General features: G+C 41.0%; 1 protein-coding gene across 1 annotated transcript; it reads left to right on the forward strand.

The window, feature by feature from the left end:
* The first annotated feature begins 12146 nt into the window (after positions 1–12146).
* noxo1b (NADPH oxidase organizer 1b) lies at positions 12147–15626 on the forward strand. Its single transcript, XM_030755674.1, has 8 exons — positions 12147–12289; positions 12399–12479; positions 12612–12684; positions 12913–13096; positions 13180–13388; positions 13510–13614; positions 13922–14039; positions 14158–15626. Exons 1-8 carry the CDS (start codon positions 12215–12217, stop codon positions 14840–14842), a joined length of 1530 nt encoding a protein of 509 aa, XP_030611534.1. The 5' UTR covers positions 12147–12214; the 3' UTR covers positions 14843–15626.
* Positions 15627–19606: the final 3980 nt, after the last annotated feature.

Here is a 19606-nt window from a genome sequence, read left to right on the forward strand (position 1 = left end):
AAGGTGATTATGATAATATCGAGCAGTAAAATCATACCTGAATAGAAAAACACACAATGAAACACCATCAGTCATGGATTGGCCTCCCCAGAGCCTGGACCTCAACATTACTGAAGCAGTGTGGGATCATCCTGATAGAGAACACAACAAATGTACATAATAATGTACACAAACTTTGTTCATAAGTTCGAGATCATAAGAGGAAAAAAGAAAGCAGTCATATTACCATATGAATGACATTTATGGGCCAAAGTGGTCTTCAAAATAAAAAGTCCAGGCCAGGCAGCACTTTTGAGTTGATCAAAGGTAATCATGAGTTTAGAAGCCACAGCATCACAGAATAAACTTGTCACAATAAGCTCTATATATCATTTTCACTGAATGACTGCATTGAAAAGCAGGTGTACCTGGATAAACTAGAAAGGGCGGCAGATGTAATCAATTAAAGCTAACCTGGCAGAACTTTGTAGTGTTATCGGGAAAGGTTAGTTTTATTGTCCCCAAGAGTAAATCTAATCATTAAAAACAATTTTATTAGTGTAATTCAAAGGGCCATTGGCAGCAGTTTGCTGACCCTAAAAGTTGTTGCAGGCAGGGTATTTTCAGCTGTGCATTTAGTTTAAAAGATTATATTCTTCAGCCTTGCATTGTCCAAGGAACAGATGGTTTCTTATATTTGGCAGGATTTAAATGTGAAAAATATGGATTCATGTAAAAACTGAAATATATTTTAAAAAATACATATTAATAAAAGAGTCAAATATTTACAATACATCAACAGCTTAGAGAAGCAGGTTTAATTGTGCTTTCACTGCCAAGAACTAACACATCTGGGCTGCCAACACATGCTAACCATTTTCAGATGAAGCTGTTTTGAGCACAGATCAGCGGGATTTTTGTACTTTGATGCTTCCTCTATGAGCAGCAAGGACCCTTTCTTGTACTCCCCAGCTTACTAAAAGCTCACATCCTCTCCAATACTGCTATGTACAACCACCACTGGATGGTGCTAAAGGCCATGCAAAAGAAACAAACCATCATTCCAGTGTGAGCCAAATGATTTCAGATTCAGAAGTGTGTCAAGGCACAGATCAACAAACAATGAAGTCAATAGACAAATAGAAAAAAAAAATGAATCTAAAAAAGCAGATAGATTGACAAAGAAATGTGTATAAAAATGGACACTTCAGTTTTATTTATATTGTGCCAAATCACAGCGAGGAGTCGCTTCAAGGTGCTTTATATTGTAAGGAAAAGACCCTACAATAAAACAGAGGAAAAAAAACAATCAAACCCCCCCCCCAAAATGAGAAAGCATTTGGTGACAGTTGGAAGGAAAACCATCTTTTTAACAGGAAGAAACCTGGCAGAACCTGACTCAGGGTGGGGCAGTCATCTGCCAGGAACCATTGGGTATGACAAGAGGGAGACCGGACAAAGGACACACTTTGTAAGAGAGCCAGAGATGAATGAAATTAATGATTAAATGCAGAGTGGTGTATAAACAGAGCGAAAAGAGGTGAATGAAAAAGAAATGCTCAGGGCATTCCCCCCAGGAGCCAAAGCTTATTGCAGCTTAACTAAGGGAGGGTTCAGGTTCACCTAATCCAGCCCTAACTATAAACTTTATCAAAAAGGAGAGGTTTAAGCTTAAATGTCTGTCTCCTAGATTCAAACTGGGGGCTGATTCCACAGGGGCCTGAAAGCTGAAGGCTCTACCTCCCATTCTACACTCAAGTATCCTAGGAACTGCAAGTAAGCCAGTATTCCTACATATTTATAGAGATGACTCCCCATTTACATGAACAAACTGGAGTCTTAGATAAATGTGATTCAAACCACTGCAGCACAGTACCTTTAATACCAATGGCATGCTTTAATCTCTGTAATAAAATATTTTGGTCATTAGTGTCAAACTCTGCACTCCGTTTTTTGTTTCTTCTGCCATTGTCATGACCATGACAATTATTACATCCCATCTGTTATGTAACTGGCACAGTTATTGCTGCTCCTTTGTCATAATAATCATCAACAGTGGACAAAGATGTGCATCAACAAAAGACAATGAATATCTTGTCGTAAGAAACCATTTCCCAACACCAAGAATGCAATTTCCCTGTTAACCTTAACAATGGAATCCACTGTTATACAAGTAGCAAGGTCAAGAAACTACCGGGTAGGGTATTAATGTCCCATGCCAAGAATAGTGCAACTCCCCCCCCAAAAAACAAAACAAAATAAAACTATACATTATTTTTTTTTTTTTTTTTTTTTTTAGCCTGTCTTGTCTGGCATTTTTCACAATCGGAATGACGATCCGAATATACTGATGTACCAAACATATTTGCTTTTACAAGAACAGCTCTGTAAGTTTTCTATAGGCTATTCTTGTTAATGTTTGTATTTTTATTTATTTATCTTTTTATTTAGTTATTTATGCCAAGTCTTACAGGCAACAAGGAAGGGGCAAGAACAAGTGTGTGTGTGTGTGTGTGTGTGTGTGTGTGTGTGTGTGTGTGTGTGTGTGTCACTCACACATCCATACACACACACACATGCACATACATATACACACATACACACAATTTTATTGTTTGCAGTAATGTGTGTGTATGCACCTCTATCATGCAATGTACTCAATAATGAGGGCAAGAAACTGCAACCATGCCCCCCACGATCCAGAGGCGAATAGGGAAGGACTCAGGGGACCCAGGCCATCCACAGCCCAGGAGCTCAGAAGACCTGAGGCCACACATCCTGATGGCAACCGCGTGCGCACCCCAGAGGAGGAAGGAGGGAGACCACAGACGGAGCCCCTAGGGTCAAAGGGCAAGAGTCCAGAGAGCCAGAAGCGACGAGCAAACTGGGAAATGGGTGTGAGAAGACCTGCCTTTCTTGTAAAAAATTACAAGAAAGTCTGGCTCCTTGGAAAAAAGATTTGAAGAAATGAAGGGTGGCTCCAGACTTTTGTATTTAACTGTAGCTTTTGTCATTGCTGACATCCAGTGCAGGTTTGGCATTAGGTATTTCTTCACCCTACAGATACTTTGTCTGGAATCAAGGTTGTGGAGTTTCTGTGTCAGAGAACAGTGACAGGCATTTTTGCTTCTGTAAATACTTAATAATGGGGTTTCAAAGAGGATCAGGCGACTTAATGTGGAATTCCCTTGTAATATTCTCTTGCCAGTTTTGCAATATGCCATAAAAGCATTTGACCTCTTCTTGAAGGAGTGGAGCTGGAAGGGTCACATTTCACCAAAATTTTGTGATCATTTATGTTTTGGTCCCTTTAGTTTTTTCTTGCTATATCATTAGGCCAAACATTTGGTTTTGACCAATGGGCCATTTATCACATGAGTAGCTTTCTTCCTGTAACTTGTATTTAAGACATGTTGCACCATTCAGGCAGAAAGCCTCCTTTGTTATATTTACCATTTCATAACTGAATGCTTTTCAATTGCTAACCTGGATAGTATGTAGGGCATTTTGACATTGAGTCTTTTTATTATGTTGCGCAATGTGTAAAATATACACTGGTATTGTCTTTCTTAAATAAGGAAGGGCTTACTAGTATTGCTCCAAAACCTGTACATATATTGTTCAGCATTAATGCTCCCTCATTCCATCATGAACAGTCTGGAGGAGTCTGGCCCAAAGACCGAAAGATACCATCCATTAGAATCCCATGCATAATAAAGTCTCCAAAGTTTTTAACTGAGAAAATTTTTTGAAAATTGGGTTCCATATTACACATTATTGCTACCCTCTTGTACACGGCAACACCTGAGTGTGTTTTATTAGCAGTTGTGGGAAAAAGGTTCAAATCTTGTGTTTTTTCATCGTAAAGCAGTATCTCCCTTTTCAAAAAAAAAAAAAAAAAAAAAATATATATATATATATATTACAAACAGAGATTCTGCGTGATGAGTTAAAATTGGAAGAAGATGCACGTAAAAGAAGTTGCTTTAGGAGTCTGTGCATTGTCTGAATAATGAATGTCAGTGTTATGTAAAAGTGTTTGGTATTTAGTTATATAAAGTGACACCAGGAAATGATGAACCTATAAGTGCAAAGGCAAAAGTTGTGAATGAGTGTGAAACAGGGAAGCAGGCAAGTTGAATTACACTAATTCAGACATAAAGTCTGACTTGAAGGTGGTGGCAGTAAAAGATGATACCTTCATGACAAGAATAGTTCTTGTCTGCAGTTTAGAGTCCGGGACATCTCTGATTAAAACTTCCAGGCATAGCTCGTTTAACCTTTTAAGGCTCTGTCAGAGTGTGAGTCGAAGAGCAGGTGCATATGGCGGTTATCTACACAGAGTGGCAGATCTAATCTAATAATGACAGCCGCCAAACAATACAACCATCTCAGTATTAATCCACAAAACCTGAAGTTTTGCTCCATTTTGCTCATTTGTGACTCATGCATCAAGAAAAACAACGCAAGGTATTGTTGCAGTTCTCGTAAAATGGAAACTAATTATCTTGTTTTACATAACCTCAATTGACACGGTGCTTTCTATGTTTGTTATGCAAAGCATACTCCGCTGCACCTTCTGAAGAACAACCCCAACAGCAAAAAAACACACATCAACTACATATCATAATGTTTTTGTTGGCACTGACACTCCAGCTTACCAGAACTGTCTCCAACACTCAATAAAGATGAACAAAGAGGCTTAAACAAAGTTATGTTCTGTCATTAGAAATTTTTTTCTCAGGTGCCAGGGTGGCATTAGGTGAGCAGGAGACCGTGTAAGCCAGATGAATGCGGTGCAGGAAGCCAGGGTTTGCATTCAACCTATGGCCCTTTGCTGTGTCTTCCCCGATCTCTCTTTCTTCACTGTGTACTATCTAATAAAGTTCAAGTTCAATAAAAAAATAAAAAAATAAAAAATAAATTATTTCTCAAATGCCAAGAGAGAGTTTGCTTAAAGTAAGGGATATGTGTTATAATAACACACTTGTCTTTTCCCAGAGGAACATAAAAATCAACCATGTATAGAATATCTGCATCACCAACCCCAACTAAGTGTCTGTAAAGACGGACATAAAAGTGCATCCATATAATTCATGCAGAGACAATAAGAAGGTTTAGTCTTTGTGTTAAAGAAAAGGGAGGTGGAGCTGGTAATCGACGGCTTGCTGTAACAGAGAAGTTTCTTTTCACTTTTGCAGAGTGAGGACAGAATGCAAAGGAAATGTTATATAGAGGATTTAAGTATATGCTTTTATAGTTCTACAAAACAATCTAATGATGAGTCCCAGGACTCCTCTGCCTGAAGACCGATATGACACAGGAGCTGTGAAGCACATGACTAATTTCAGCATTGCCATTTATTGCCATATATTCTGTGGAGGGTCGGGCGGTCCTTGGGTGCCGTGGGCCCTGGGGCCCTGCCGCCGGCCTGTGCAGGGGGCTGGCTGCTGGGGGGGACTGGCTTCTCATTGCCTTGGGTTCCCTGGAGCCCTTGCTCCTCGAATGGGGGGGCTCCGTCTGGGACCTCCCTCTCCCGTCTGCTGGGGTGGGTGTGCGGTTGTCTTTGGATTGAGTGGCCACGGGTCATCCTGGCTCTTGGTGGGCTGCTGGTGGCCTGGGTTTCCTGAGGCTTTCTCAACTGCCTCTAGCTTCTGATGGGTGGAGCTGCAGCGTTCTGCCCTCATTGGTAAGTACGTTCCATGACACAGACACAAACACCCACTCAATCACAACACAACAAAATTGTTGGTTTGTGTAACATGCTTTGCTAGTTTTGTTTTTCACACACAAATTTATTTTTGCAAGTATTGATAGTATTTTTTATGTTTAAAAAGTGATGAACTATTTGATTAATTTACTTGTGCTCTTTCCCCTTTTTTCTCTCTATTCTCCTTTTTTTGCTCTCTTTCTCTCTCCCTTTTTCTTTTCTTTCTTTTCCTTTTCTTCAGCCTGTCAGCTCTGGCTGTTACATTGTGTGTTAAAAATAACTCAGATAAATAAAATAAAGGGTTAAAACATCAACAAGAAGAGCCTATTGAGAACCTATAGAGGTCATCTTGAAATAGCAAATATGTTTGGCACAACAATGCATTCAGATCACAGTTCTGCTTGCAAGATTTACCAGACATGACAGGCTTAAAAAAAAGTTTATCATGTACAGTAAATAGCTCTTAATGTTTGTGTGTTTAACTGTTGCACTTCTGACTTCTTGGCATTGACTTCTGACTGCTTGTAATGCAGATTCCTCTATTGGAAGCCATCCAGCTTTTATAAACTAACTTTGCTTTCTTATTTTGAATTTAACTGACCAAACCTCCGCTGTACACCATGTACATATTTCAAATGCTTCATTCAACAGCTTTCACGTTCAGTCACACGCTCAATGTTACCATCACACCTGTAGCTTCCTTGCAGTAGAATTTGTGGGATCTGATCTCTTTAGTACATGGTGAATAGTGCATGTGTGTTAAAGAAACGGACTTCCTCTTTCCTGGGGTTGCAATTACACTCTCATACATTGCATTTATGATATGTTTATTTGACCTAAAGACTTTGCCAATGTTTGCACTGCTTGTGCAAGAGCTCATAAAGCGTGCACAGGGGCACGTACACACAGGATCTCTGTTGCTAGCTTTTTGTTTTCTTCCTCTGTGACAGGGAATACATTTGCTCTTATTAGGTGTGCTTAAGTCCAGTGTTGTAGCTCACGGTAAAAAAGAAAAAAAAAAAAAAAGGCGTGGCACACATCTTCCAGTAACTGACTTAGAAGGAAAAGAAAGGTATGAGGCATGCACCTGGGTAATTTCTCTTTCATTTCAACTGTCCGTTTCAGAGTAAACTAAACAAAGAGGCGATTGTGAAGCCAGATTAATTCACATAAAATGCCCATGTGTGACGCTATGTGGGAAGTTCTGGTCAAAAATTTCATCCTTTTGAAAGAATGAGCTGTTAATCTCGCTTGCAAAATGATGGCACACCGAGATGATGATGATGGCAGAGCTAAACTATGAACTGAAACAAAATTCTTATTATCTGTAAGCTGATGAGCGATCTGTTACTGTTCTCAGAAATGTATTAGAAGTGGGAAGTTATTTTAAAAGCCAGTAGACCAACTTATATTTCAAAATTAGAGTTGGATTCCTTTTCTTTCCTCATACTCCAAAGGTGAAATCACTTTATTTCTTCATCAGTCCATAAATTATTTTCAGTGCTCCAGAATCATGGAATTATGGAGTCATGGCACTAGCACACTAGACAGCTGGAGGTGGAGGGTAACGATTCACTGGACCTCCAACGGAAAAGATTTGCGATCCATGTTGGCCGAAAGGGCTACATCAAACACCCATCCATCCATCCATCCATCCATCCATTCTCTTCCGCTTATCTGGGGCTGGGTCGTGGGGGCAGGAGCCTAAGCAGAGAAGCCCAGGCTTCCCTCTCCCCAGCCACCTCCTCCAGCTCATCTGGAGGGACCCCAAGGCGTTCCCAGGCCAGCCGAGAGACATAATCTCTCCAGCGTGTCCTGGGTCTACCACAGGGCCTCCTCCCGGTGGGACATGCCCGGAACACCTCACCCAAGAGGCGGCCAGGAGGCATCCTAATCAGATGCCCGAGCCACCTCAACTGGCTCCTTTCGATGTGGAGGAGCAGTGGCTCTACTCTGAGCCCCTCCCGGATGGCTGCACTCCTCACCTTATCTCTAAGGGAGAGGCCAGCCACCCTTCGAAGGAAACTCATTTCTGCCGCTTGTATTCGCGATCTTATTCTTTCGGTCACTATCCAAAGCTCATGACCATAGGTGAGGGTAGGAACGTAGATCGACCGGTAAATCGAAAGCTTCACTTTTACACTAAGCTCCCTCTTCACCATGACAGACTGGTGCAGCGTTCGCATCACTGGAGAAGCAGCCCCGATCCGTCTGTCGATCTCCTGCTCTCTTCTCCCGTCACTCGTGAACAAGACCCCGAGATACTTGAACTCCTCCACTAGGGGCAAGAACTCGTTCCTGAGCCGGAGACGGCACTCCACCCTTTTCCGGCTGAGGACCATGGCCTCAGACTTAGAGGTGCTGATTCTCATGCCAGCCACTTCACACTCGGCTGCGAACTGTTCCACTGCGAGCTGGAGGCCCCCCCCTGATGAAGCCAACAGGACCGCATCATCTGCAAAAAGCAGAGATGAGCCTCTGAGGCCACCAAGGAAGAAGCCTTCCACCACCTGGCTATGACTAGAAATTCTGTCCATAAAAATTATGAACAGAATCGGTCCAACACCCACAGGAAACGAATCCAACTTATTACCGGCTATACGGTTCAAGCTCTCACTGCAGTTGTACAAAGACTGAATGGCCCGCAACAACAGGCCAGACACCCCATACTCCCGCAGGACCTCCCAAAGGATACCCCGAGGGACACGGTCGAATGCTTTCTCCAAGTCCACAAAGCACATGTAGACTGGTTGGGCAAACTCCCACGCACACTCGAATATCCTTGAGATTATAAAGAGCTGGTCCAGCTTTCCGCAACCAGGACTAAAACCGCATTGTTCCTCCTGGATCCGAGGTTCGACTAACGGAGGCTGAGGAGTGTGATCCCCCAAAAGTTGGAGCACACCCTCCGGTCTCCCTTCTTAAAGATGAGGACTACCACCCCGGTCTACCAATCCAATGGCACTGCCCCAGATCGCCACGCGATGTTGCAGAGGCTTATCAACCAAGACAGCCCTACAACATCCAGAGCCCTCAGGAACTCAGGGTGAATCTCATCCACCCCAGGAGCCTTGCCACCAAGGAGTTGTTTAACTGCCTCAGTGACCTCACCCCCAGTGATGGTCAAGTCATCTCCCTCGTCCCCAGACTCTGCTTCCACTACAGAAGGCGTGTCAGTGGGATTCAGGAGGTCCTCGAAGTATTCCTTCCACCGTCCGACTATAGCCTCAGTTGAAGTCAGAAGCACCCCACCCGCACTATAAGCCGTGTGAGTGGAGCACTGCTTTCCCCTCCTGAGTCGCCTGACGGTTTGCCAGAATCGCTTCGATGCCGTCCGAAAGTCTTTTTCCATAGCCTCACCGAACTCCTCCCATGCCCGAGTTTTTGCTTTGGCCACTGCCCGAGCTGCATTGGCCTGCCGATGCCTGTCAGCTGCCTCCGGAGTCCCACAGGCTAACCAAGCCCGATAGGACTCTTTTCTTCAGCTTGATGGCTCCCTTCACCTCCGGTGACCACCATCTGGTTCGGGGTTTACCACCACGACAGGCACCAACCACCTTGCAGCCACAGCTCTGAGCAACAGCCTCAACAATGGAGGTGCGGAACATGGTCCATTCGGACTCAATGTCCTCAGCCTCCCTCGGAATGTTGTCGAAGTTCTGCCGGAGGTGGGAGTTGAAGATCTCCCAGAGTGGGGCTTCTGCCACATTAAACACCACGCATTAGTGTTTTATAAAGAGCTCAAGCTCAGTCGAGGTCTTTAAAATCAAAGGTATTTACATCAATCACCAATTGCAACTCTTACATGAAATGCATACATGTCTTTGTGTCTCTTATTGACTTTTTCATGAAAAGATCTACATTTTGCAGATCTTCTTGTACGCTTTTGATTTTGCTTTTACCTTTTCATGACTTTCTTTACAAACTGATTGAATCAATAAGCATAGCCCTGTTTCACACACAAATATTTTTTCTTGTAGTGCCGCAATCAGCTTTAGCGGATTCTGGCTTGTGTTCATAAAGGCTCATTGTTGTAAAAAATGAAAGCAAGTAGAGCTTTGTCCTTTTCATGCCCTCTCTTGTTTTGACAGTTCTACTGCCAGCCTTTGTTGGTTATTGCCTTCAGCATTCTTCCATTTTGTGACTTACTGTGCAAACATATAGTATTGAGATGACTAAGTATGCAGCGGGCATGCTACCATTTAACTGATTGTTTAGCAGATTATATCGCTTTGGACAGGCCTACATGTAAGTAAACTGAGAACAGAGTATAAAGACAAGGACATAACAAAAGGTCCCACCACCCAGTGGTTTGGACCAAACAGAGTATGACAGTTAAAAGCTGAACTGTACATGCCTTTTTCTTGCTTTCTTTGTTGTTTTGCTTGTATTGGCTTCATGTTTTAAGGTCATTTTACTATGACAGATGATTTTTTAACAGTTCTGATGCATTCACCTACACGATCTCTAAAAAAACATATGCATGTACTGGCTGCTCAATATAATACTTGTTTAACTGCCATTCTCAATGCTCTCAGCCTACTACTCCAGCCTTATTTCCTCCAGTGAAGGCAACACAGAGACCCTGTTTTCACTGCTAAATGATATTCTCCACCCCCCTGATTTATTTCCTTCTCATTTTTACTCCACTGTAACCTGTAACTCCTTTATGTTGTTTTCAGTGAAAAAAATCAACAAAATCCACCAACATCTATGTCCTGTTGCTCCTCCCCTTTCCCCATCTGAACTTCCTCACCTCTGTCAGCTGCTCTCCACTTTCAACTACCAACTCTCCCTGAAATTACTGACCTCATCCAGAAATCTAAACCCTCCACATGTCGACTTGATCCTCACAGTTCTGGTTGAATCCTGCTTCTCCTCTCTCCTTCCCTTTCATATCTGCCATTGTAATTGTTCCCACTCTCTTCAAAACTGCAGCTGTCACCCCGATTTTGAAAAAGCTTGGTTCTGATCTAAACAACTACTATAATCTCCATCTCTGATTTACTTTTCATTTTCAAAATACTAGGAAAAAAAAAAGTTATCCAAAAAACTAAGAGTAACGGTACTTTGGACTACTTATTGTTGAAAGTTCCAACATGGCTTTACCCTCAGGTGTTGGCATCCTCACAGGTGAGTCACAAAGCTGGAGAGTCCTGACCTTTCAGATCATAACACAGTGTGTGTGCGCGTGTGTGTGTGTGTGTGCGTGCGTGCGTGTGTGTGTCTCTTAATACATCTGTGTGGGTGCATGTGTTTGAGACAAAGTGCTGGCATTGCTTCATACCAGGACTCCACTCCTGTGCCTTGGACAGACACAGGAGTGGTTGGGGTCTGGTTGGGGTAACCCCCTCTAACTCCTGTCCTTTCATGCTATCTTCACTTTGAAGAAACACCTGCTCTCCACACACACACACACACACACACACACACACACACACACACACACACACACACACACACACACACACACACAGCTCTCTGCACTTGTTTCTGATAAGGGATATTACTATCAGGTGACACTTGTGAAGTGATTGCACGTGCAAAAATGTTGTAATTATGAGAGCTGAGGACGCAAGGGATTCCAGGAAGAATTGAGGAAGATGGGATTGGAGCAACTGGAAATGTAATAATAATATCAGTAAACCTGCTTCAGGGGCTTTGGGCAAAAACATGAAAAGAGTTCAAATATGTAAGCTATTTGTATCATTTCTTTATATTCGCTGATTCTTTGTCATCAATTATTTCACTATCAGGCAGGTGTAATTTTGTCCTTACATTTTATTTGAACATAGATTTATTATGTAAAGCGGACATTTGAGGATGAGAGATAGTGGAGAGAAATGAAGCATTTTTTAAATAAAATAAAAGTAAATGCATTGTTAAACATTTCATCCATAGTGGTCACCGCAGTGAACAGCTATTCAAAAGCTGTTCTCCTGCATATGCATGTGTTTGTTGTAATAGTTGCATATCAGCCAACACAATGGATGCCTGTGCTTCATCCCATACATGCAGCTGCTGCCTATTGGCCAGTCATGAGAAATTTTTTTTTTTATTTGAATGTAATTAAATGGATCATAATTAGTCAGTACTAGCAGTAGTGGATCTGAGGATGCAATATTATTTTCTGTTATTGGTTTGTTTTGTTTTTTGTTTTTGTTTTTGTTTTTTGTTTTGTTTTGTTAAATAAATATTTCTCCGTTTCAAATGTCAAACTCATGTCCAGCTGGGTGGACATGTTTGTAACTCCATGCCCAAAGAGGAATAAAAACATGTATGACAAATGAAAGTCCTCCGGTCCTACTGCATTCTACAACATTATCTTAGAGATGTTTTGTAGCTGTTACTGTTCACGCCCTGGGATGTTTGCATCCTTTGTTCAGACTCCGCCCTTTTCGGCTACGCATATATACCGCGGCCGAATCACCGAGCCGGCAGAGCAGCGGAGGAAAAGTTAACAGCAGACCTGAGGTCAGCAAAGCGGTTATTCATCCTGCCAACCGAAAAACGAGAGCGCACACGATGGCTGATGAACAGCGCTTTGTGTTCAGTGCCCGCATCATTGGTGGTGTTCACAGGGACGCACCGAAACTCAAGGTGAGTGAAGATCTCAAACATTAATTTCCTCTTTTAAAATTTTACTTGATAATGTGTGATTGACAGTTTGGACTGTTTTTGATCTCTTTGTTTTCTATCTCCCTCACAGATGTTTATGCTCTCTGTGTTGTGGTCTGACCAGAATGAAATTATCATCTACAGATCCTTCCAGGATTTCAAGAAATTTCATGTAAGAAAGAAAAAAAAAAAAAAAAAAAAAAAAAAATATATATATATATATATATATATATATACTGATCTTAGCTGCTGTTGGTTGTTTTAGTCTTGAGCCTAATAGAGTGTATATTTCCTTTCTTAACAGAAACAGCTGAAAAGGAGATTCCCTCATATGAATCCTTTTCGGAAAGATGACAGAATGATCCCAAAGTTCTCAGGTAAGATTGTTTCACCTGTGTGTTATTGATGTGTTATTTTAATTTGATTAAATTTTCAAACCTGGTTGCAACTAGAGGAATTGTCCAGCTAAAGTGGCTAAATATGTCTCCAAATCTGGGGAATTGTGCACCTTGGAATTTTCAGATTTCTACTAAACAACAGTGGAACTGATCAGATGTTTTTACATTAAGCTCTAAATTCTCATTCCTCTCCTGTCCTCTTTCAAGGGAAGGCCAGGAGGAGCAGCATGCAACAGAAAGGCTCCAAGAAGTCAGTCCGACAGATGAAGTTCTTGGAGAGCTACCTCGACAAACTGCTGAAGTGTGATCAAACGGTGACTCGGAGCACAGAGGTCACCCGCTTCTTCACACCCAAAGACCACGACCTGCAGCCGGACTACACCAAGAACAGGTAGGCTCCCAATTCAGTGGGAAATTATATGAAGCAGGTGAGAGTTCTCGACTGTTAAATAACACGACTTCTCTTTCATGCAGCATCATGATCCTGCTTTCTGATGATCTGCCTGATGGCTCAGGCGGAGGAGGAGGTGCTGCCCACCTCCACCACGCGGGCAGTATCACTCACCCTTTTGTCACCCAGACGTACTGCTGCGTGGCTGCCTACGAAACAAAGGACACCAAGAATCGTCCATTCAAGGTGGATAAGGACGAGAAGTTGGATGTCCTTATCAAAGACCCTGCAGGTCAGTGCCTTAAGTTTTATGCATTCTCATTGAAAAGAAAAATATAGGAATCATTAAAGCATCTAATCTTTCTACTTAACAAGCAACTGTCATGCTCATGTTTTTCTTATTTCCTCTCCAGGTTGGTGGCTGGTGGAGAATGAAGATAAGCGCCTGGCTTGGTTTCCAGCTCCGTACCTGGAGCTGTCAGAAGGAGACGACGACGATGATGAACTTCAGCTGAGAGGTATGAAACCTTTTTGTTGCATTCAAAACTTTAATGACAACGGGTACACTGAATACACATTTAGAATATAGATAAGACAATATCATGTCTGTGATTAGGTTCCACATGTGCACTGATGAAACTTTGTCATGTTGTTACAAATAGCCAACACTAGGGAGCTGTCTTCATCCATTTTTTAATTAGCACATACTTTCTTTAACTAAAACTCTGCACCCTGTTTTTAGAGGCAGCTTTGTATTTGTCCTTATCTGACCACTTTTCAGCTGTACTGAGGTGCCTGCTTTGTTCTCTTGACTGTGACTTTTAGGTGCACTGTACTGTGCCGTGAGAAGTTACTCGACCAAGAAGGCTGACGAGATTTCTGTACCCATTGGCTCTGTGGTTGAGGTGCTGAGGAAGTCTGACAATGGCTGGTGGCTAATCAGGTAACCCAGTCTTGTATGTCTGCAAATTACAAGCTTCTATAAAACTAGAGAGGTAGTTCTGTGTGAGAATTAATAATTTTTTACAGATTTGAATAACATCTTGTTATATTCTCGACAGATTCAATGGCAGGGTAGGTTACATCCCAACCATGTACTTGCAGCCATACAACAACCCTAGGGCAGGCCTTTACGGGCTAAACAACAGGCTGCATAGCTCCTCTCTGAATCTTGCTACAACCAGCAGGACACCTCAGGCTCCTTATCCTCACGGCATCAATGAAGAAGAGAGCCTGCATGAGGAATCTGCCAGTCCCTCCAGACATGAGCCAAATGTTCCTGCGTATCTCCACAAGGCTCAATCTCTGGCTGTCCTGTCCGAGCCCTGGCCGCAGGCTCAAAGAAACAGAGAGAGGGCCACGGCCTCAGACAGCCGCACAAGCAGCATGAGCAAAACCAGCTCTGAGTCCATCTTCTCTGAGTTCTCCTCAAGCAGCGGGTCATCCTCGAGTTTGAAGGAGGAAACGCAGAGCCACGCAGGCCATCCTGAAGCCTCGCAGCAGCCTGACAGTTTGAGGAGCAGCCCTGATCTCAGCCCCTCAGATGGCAGCAGCTTCAATACTGGCTCGGAGAGTTCTGGATCTGTCAGATCCAAAGGCAGTGAGACGGCCTCAGTCACACCCAGGGTACCTCCGAGACCCAAGACTGAAGAGATCCTGTCCCGCTGCACCACCATGACGCGCAAGGCAGCCATGGCCACCAAAGCTCGTCTTCAGATTCAACCAGAGTCCATTCAGAGCCGCTAAGAAAATTAGGGTGCCAGTACTATACATTATAAATCCTTGCTTAATGTTTTGGTTGCTTTCTTCTTGTATGAAAGAATAAAGGGGCGGCAGCTTCGACGAGGCAATAGCAGGATAAATTTCATAAAGCGATGTCAAGATATTTTCTCATTTTATCAAATGGAGCCTGGCATCTTAAGTTTGAATATTCTACTAAGTATAAGATTAATGTAGCTTCAGTGAAGCATTAAAAGGAGCAGCGTATAAGTATGTGACCTATAATCACAAACAAAATTTAAAAACATATATTATTTACAGTTTTTAATCCCATTTTCATCTTTATGTCTGTTGTAACATGTAGAAATCAGTACTCGGTGGTGGGTTCTAAACTATCAGCAAGATTGTGACTAAATCATTAAATTATTCTGTACCTTTCCTAATTATTTACTGCAGTACTTTTGCTTGTGAACATATTTTACAAACTAATACATGTGGTTTATAAATAGTTTCTTCTGATACAAATGAGCTTATGATCTCCAACAGGTCGGTCTGTTATGAAGCTGCAAACGGGAACAGCAGCAGAAAGAGCAGTACATCAGTGAACAGGCTGAATACCAGTACAATGGCCTTTTGATTAACTGCACTGAAATCTGATGGGTGTGATGAACCTGTTGTAGGGAAAGAGAAAGGAGTGGCTTATGGGTCTCCTGCCATTATATGTTGTACTTTTTGTTTAAATAAGTTGACTGACTCTTGTATGAATACGGTAAATGGTAACTGGACTGGTACTTATATAGCACAAATGTACTCAATTTGAGCATATATACTTGCTGCCTCACTATGTACATTATGTCCTGCATGTAACTTCACAAAACTGAAACAGTTCAATAAAATCTAATTTGATCCTATGTCTGTTTTTCTCAAGTGTTTAATAAATTTGTGTGTCTATAATTTTTAAGGTATTTCCACATGCAACATTGTGGTTAGATAGTAAGGATGTAGCACTTGAATGTTATTTACAAATATCTAATACTTGAAAATACAGTTTGAACTATAAAAATTAGTCTACGGAGGGAAAAAGGGAACAATAAGGGCTTGTACTTGGGTAATTGAGGGGCTGAAACAATCCAGCATAGAAGAAATAAGGATTCATTTGAGCTTTAAATCACCCAAAACTACCCTAGCAGAGTCCAAGAATAAAAATATATAGTGCTGAAAATGAACAAAAGCGTGATAAGCTCCTGCTTCATAGAGCAGTCTTCAAGTGATTGAGGGAGGTGGATGCAAATATATATAAAACTGAGTGACCTGAGTGTTTTGTGTGTTTAAAAAAAATGATGCCCCGGCCTAGATTGTGTCCCCTAACTGAAAAACAGTCAGCCTGCAAATTTGCAAGAAATTCTGCTGAAAACAGCTATATGAGAGGTGAAAAATTAATTTTAAAAAAGATAGCGCAAGGCCATGTTTAACCTTGTAAGTTAACAATTAACATTAAAGTAACATTTTAAAGTTAATGGAGGCGTGCAAAAATTCTTGAGAAACTTGTCATAGCTTTGTATTTTGCTTCCAAGGAGCTAAAATTTCTTGTAAGTTTTAAAAAATGGTTCTCCAGGCTTTCTGAAGGTCTTTGAATGCTTTTTAACTCATTTTCAATTTTCAGTCCATTCAGAGGAATGTCTTTTTGTTTGTTGAACCACTTAACTGACCTGTAAATCATTCAAGCACAAAGACACCTAACTTGAGAGATACACATAGCAGTTCATTTAGCCATGAACCAATTTTAAATTATTTCTTTAGGCACTTTCTAGCAATCAGCATGCCATAAAAATGCATCATTGGTTCACAATACTTTGGCTGATTTAAAGTTAACACAGTTTTGGCAGGAATACAATTGTATTTTTGGACCAACAAGGTCATTTTGCTGAAATCTGTCATATCTTCTTAGCATGGTGTTTGGTTGGACAAGTGGAGGACAAAAGACGTGTCTGGCCTAAAGACTATCCACAGCAGACATTCTCATACTGCAGGGAAGAGGAACTTTTTCCATTAAAGAGAAATGGAATTCCCATAAGGAAGCAAGCCTAAATCATCAGTTAACAAATTATTGACTTTTTCTTTCATGACCATCATAATGGGAATGTGATCTCTGTAATAGAGTGTCAATTGCACCTTCTTCAACCTAAACAAGTGATAACAAAAAAACCAGGTGCTACTTCCTCAAGGTTCCTGTAAATACAACACACACACACACACACACACACACACACACACACACACACACACACACACACACACACACACACACACACACACACACACACACACACACACCTCAAGCTGCTCCAGTGATAGGGTTAAACTGACAATTTAATTGATTAAACATAAAAGAGAGGCACTATCACCATGTGTCAGATCCTCCCATCAAGAGCCCACTCCTGGCTAATTTTTCACCTCTGTTTTCCTGTCTTGGCCTGTGAACAGTTAATCCTTTGTTAATAATTGTGTGTCGGTCCTCAGTCATCCAGGGCATTGTTGAGTGGCTCTAAAGTAAACAAATGATATTGTTGAAAGAAAAAATACAGAAAAAAGAATCACAGAAATAAAACAATGATTTAAAAAAAGAAAGAAATGTAGCTGTTGATGTAGTTGCAAAAGCAATCTGTGAGGATTATTTTGCACAGTTCAGTTTGCACCAGACTTTGTGACAACTTGTTGCATTTTTCAACTTTGGTGTTACCGCCTTTAGATAAGGGCCAGCCTGCCTTATCACTTAGCATAAAAAACCCAGAGCACTGTGTCAGATCTGAAACTGCATGACATATTTAAATATTTTCTCTTTGTCAAATGCAACCTAATTCTGCTCACACCACACTGAAAGGTTAGTTTGCACAGCGATACAGGGCTGTATATTGCACATTGTAGTATCCCCACACATTTAATTATAAAATATATGTCTTACAGCTAATTATTTTATTGGCTACAGGTCAGTCACTGTGACAGACTTTGTAGGCAAATAGTTTGACAAAAGCAAAAACTAAGAATTCAAAGAATTCAGGGATTTTATCCTGTGTGGGACCTAATTCTGGATTCACTAAAAAAGTCAAAAATTCAGCCAATCCAGAGAACTTCTGAATGTAAGCAGTGTAAGGTTTAAAAACAGCATCAGTAATGATATGGGCACACACAGAGCAACATTTGCTACCATTCAGATGGTTTCTTTCAGGAAACCAGCAAGACAGACCCCAGCAACATTTCAAACATCCATGAGCATCTCTAACTGTGAATGCGTCTAAACTGGCTTAACTGGCCTTGCCTGCAGTCCATATTTGTTTTCATTGAAATATTTGTGTCTAACAAAACAAAACAAAACAAAAATAAAATTCAAGGCGTTAAACATTTGATCTTCTGTAATCCTATATTATAAAAAGGAATGGGAAACCACTTTCTCTGTTAAAACACCAGCAAATTGTCTACTCACTTCCCAAATGCGTGTGTAAAGGTGGATGCAAAGAAAAGGAAAGAAGAAAGAAAGAAAGAACAGAAAGAAGAAAAAAGAAAAGAAAGAAAGAAAGAAGAAAAAGAAAGAAGAAAGAAAGCAAGAAAGGGAAAAGAAGAAGAAGAAGAAGAAAGACGAAAGAAAGAAAGAAAGACAAAGAAAGAAGAAAAGAAAGAAAAAGAAAAAAGAAAGAAAAGAAAGATAAGAAAGAAAGAAAGAAAAGAAAGAAAGATGTGGCATATATGCCCCTCTTCCAACTTTTTTGGAAATTCAAAAGGAAATGTTAGGGACCTTCCACTGCTAACTTAATTTCCCAGGGGCTCTCCGGCATGTTTGATTTGGCACGGATTTTGCACCTGTTACCCTTTGTGTGTGTGACAGCGTTCCTTTTTATCCATCTCAAACTGAGAATCTTGTTGCATGTAAGGCAAATGTGTAAAACTCTACACTATAATGTGAAAACAAATATATGAGTGAGGAAAAAAAAAATGTCTAATTTGCAGCATCCACCCATCCATCCATCTATCTGAGGCCAGGTTGCAGGACAGCAGCCTAAGTAGAGAAGCCCAGATCGCCCACTCCTGCCCTTCGGTGGATGCTCATTTCTGCCATTTGTAGATTTGTTGGCAATATGCTGCCAACAACACTATAAAATGTCAAGGCTGGTAACTAACAATAATGCAACAACTTTATGAGTACACAAATTATCACTACAATCATACATCAGCTTTGATGGTGAGAAAATTGGTGCAAATGTTTTGTGCAAGTAAAGCAAGGCAAACACCAAAGCTCAGCAGTTTCCCGGCTACAGAGCGCAGTTTCCTGATCATTAATCTGTTAATTGAGAATAGAGAGCAGCATGTCTAGCATCATTAAGTTTCACTGTAAAGAAAGAGAGAAGGAAACCTTAGACCATCTTAAACAGGGATCATATCAGACACAATGGCAATGTTCATATAAGATAAGATAAGATAAGATAAGATAAAACTTTAATAATCCCACGAAGGGGAAATTTGTGCATTACAGCAGCTCATACAGAGAAAAAATGAAAAGGATGAGTAAGAACAGATAACTAAACTAAAAACTAAAATTCAATAGAATAAAATAAATAGTAAAAAACTATACACATATACCTAAGCACTATATACATAAATATATATATCAGTGTCAACACCCACATTTACATATACACACATATACACACACGTCAAAACACTATATAAAGATATCAAAATATTATATACATTTGTAGCCGGTAAGGTCCACAGCATACACGGTATGCATTATATGGG

This window comes from Archocentrus centrarchus, chromosome 19, assembly GCF_007364275.1.
Source record: "Archocentrus centrarchus isolate MPI-CPG fArcCen1 chromosome 19, fArcCen1, whole genome shotgun sequence".
Classification (NCBI taxonomy): Eukaryota; Metazoa; Chordata; class Actinopteri; order Cichliformes; family Cichlidae; genus Archocentrus; species Archocentrus centrarchus.

Excerpts from the sequence above, each read along its gene's own strand:
- noxo1b (XM_030755674.1), top strand. The coding sequence starts at position 12,215 with ATGGCTGATGAACAGCGCTTTGTGTTCAGTGCCCGCATCATTGGTGGT. Across the intron at positions 12,290-12,398 it reads GGGACGCACCGAAACTCAAG|ATGTTTATGCTCTCTGTGTT; the intron begins GTGAGTGAAGAT and ends TCTCCCTCACAG. Across the intron at positions 12,685-12,912 it reads AATGATCCCAAAGTTCTCAG|GGAAGGCCAGGAGGAGCAGC; the intron begins GTAAGATTGTTT and ends TCCTCTTTCAAG.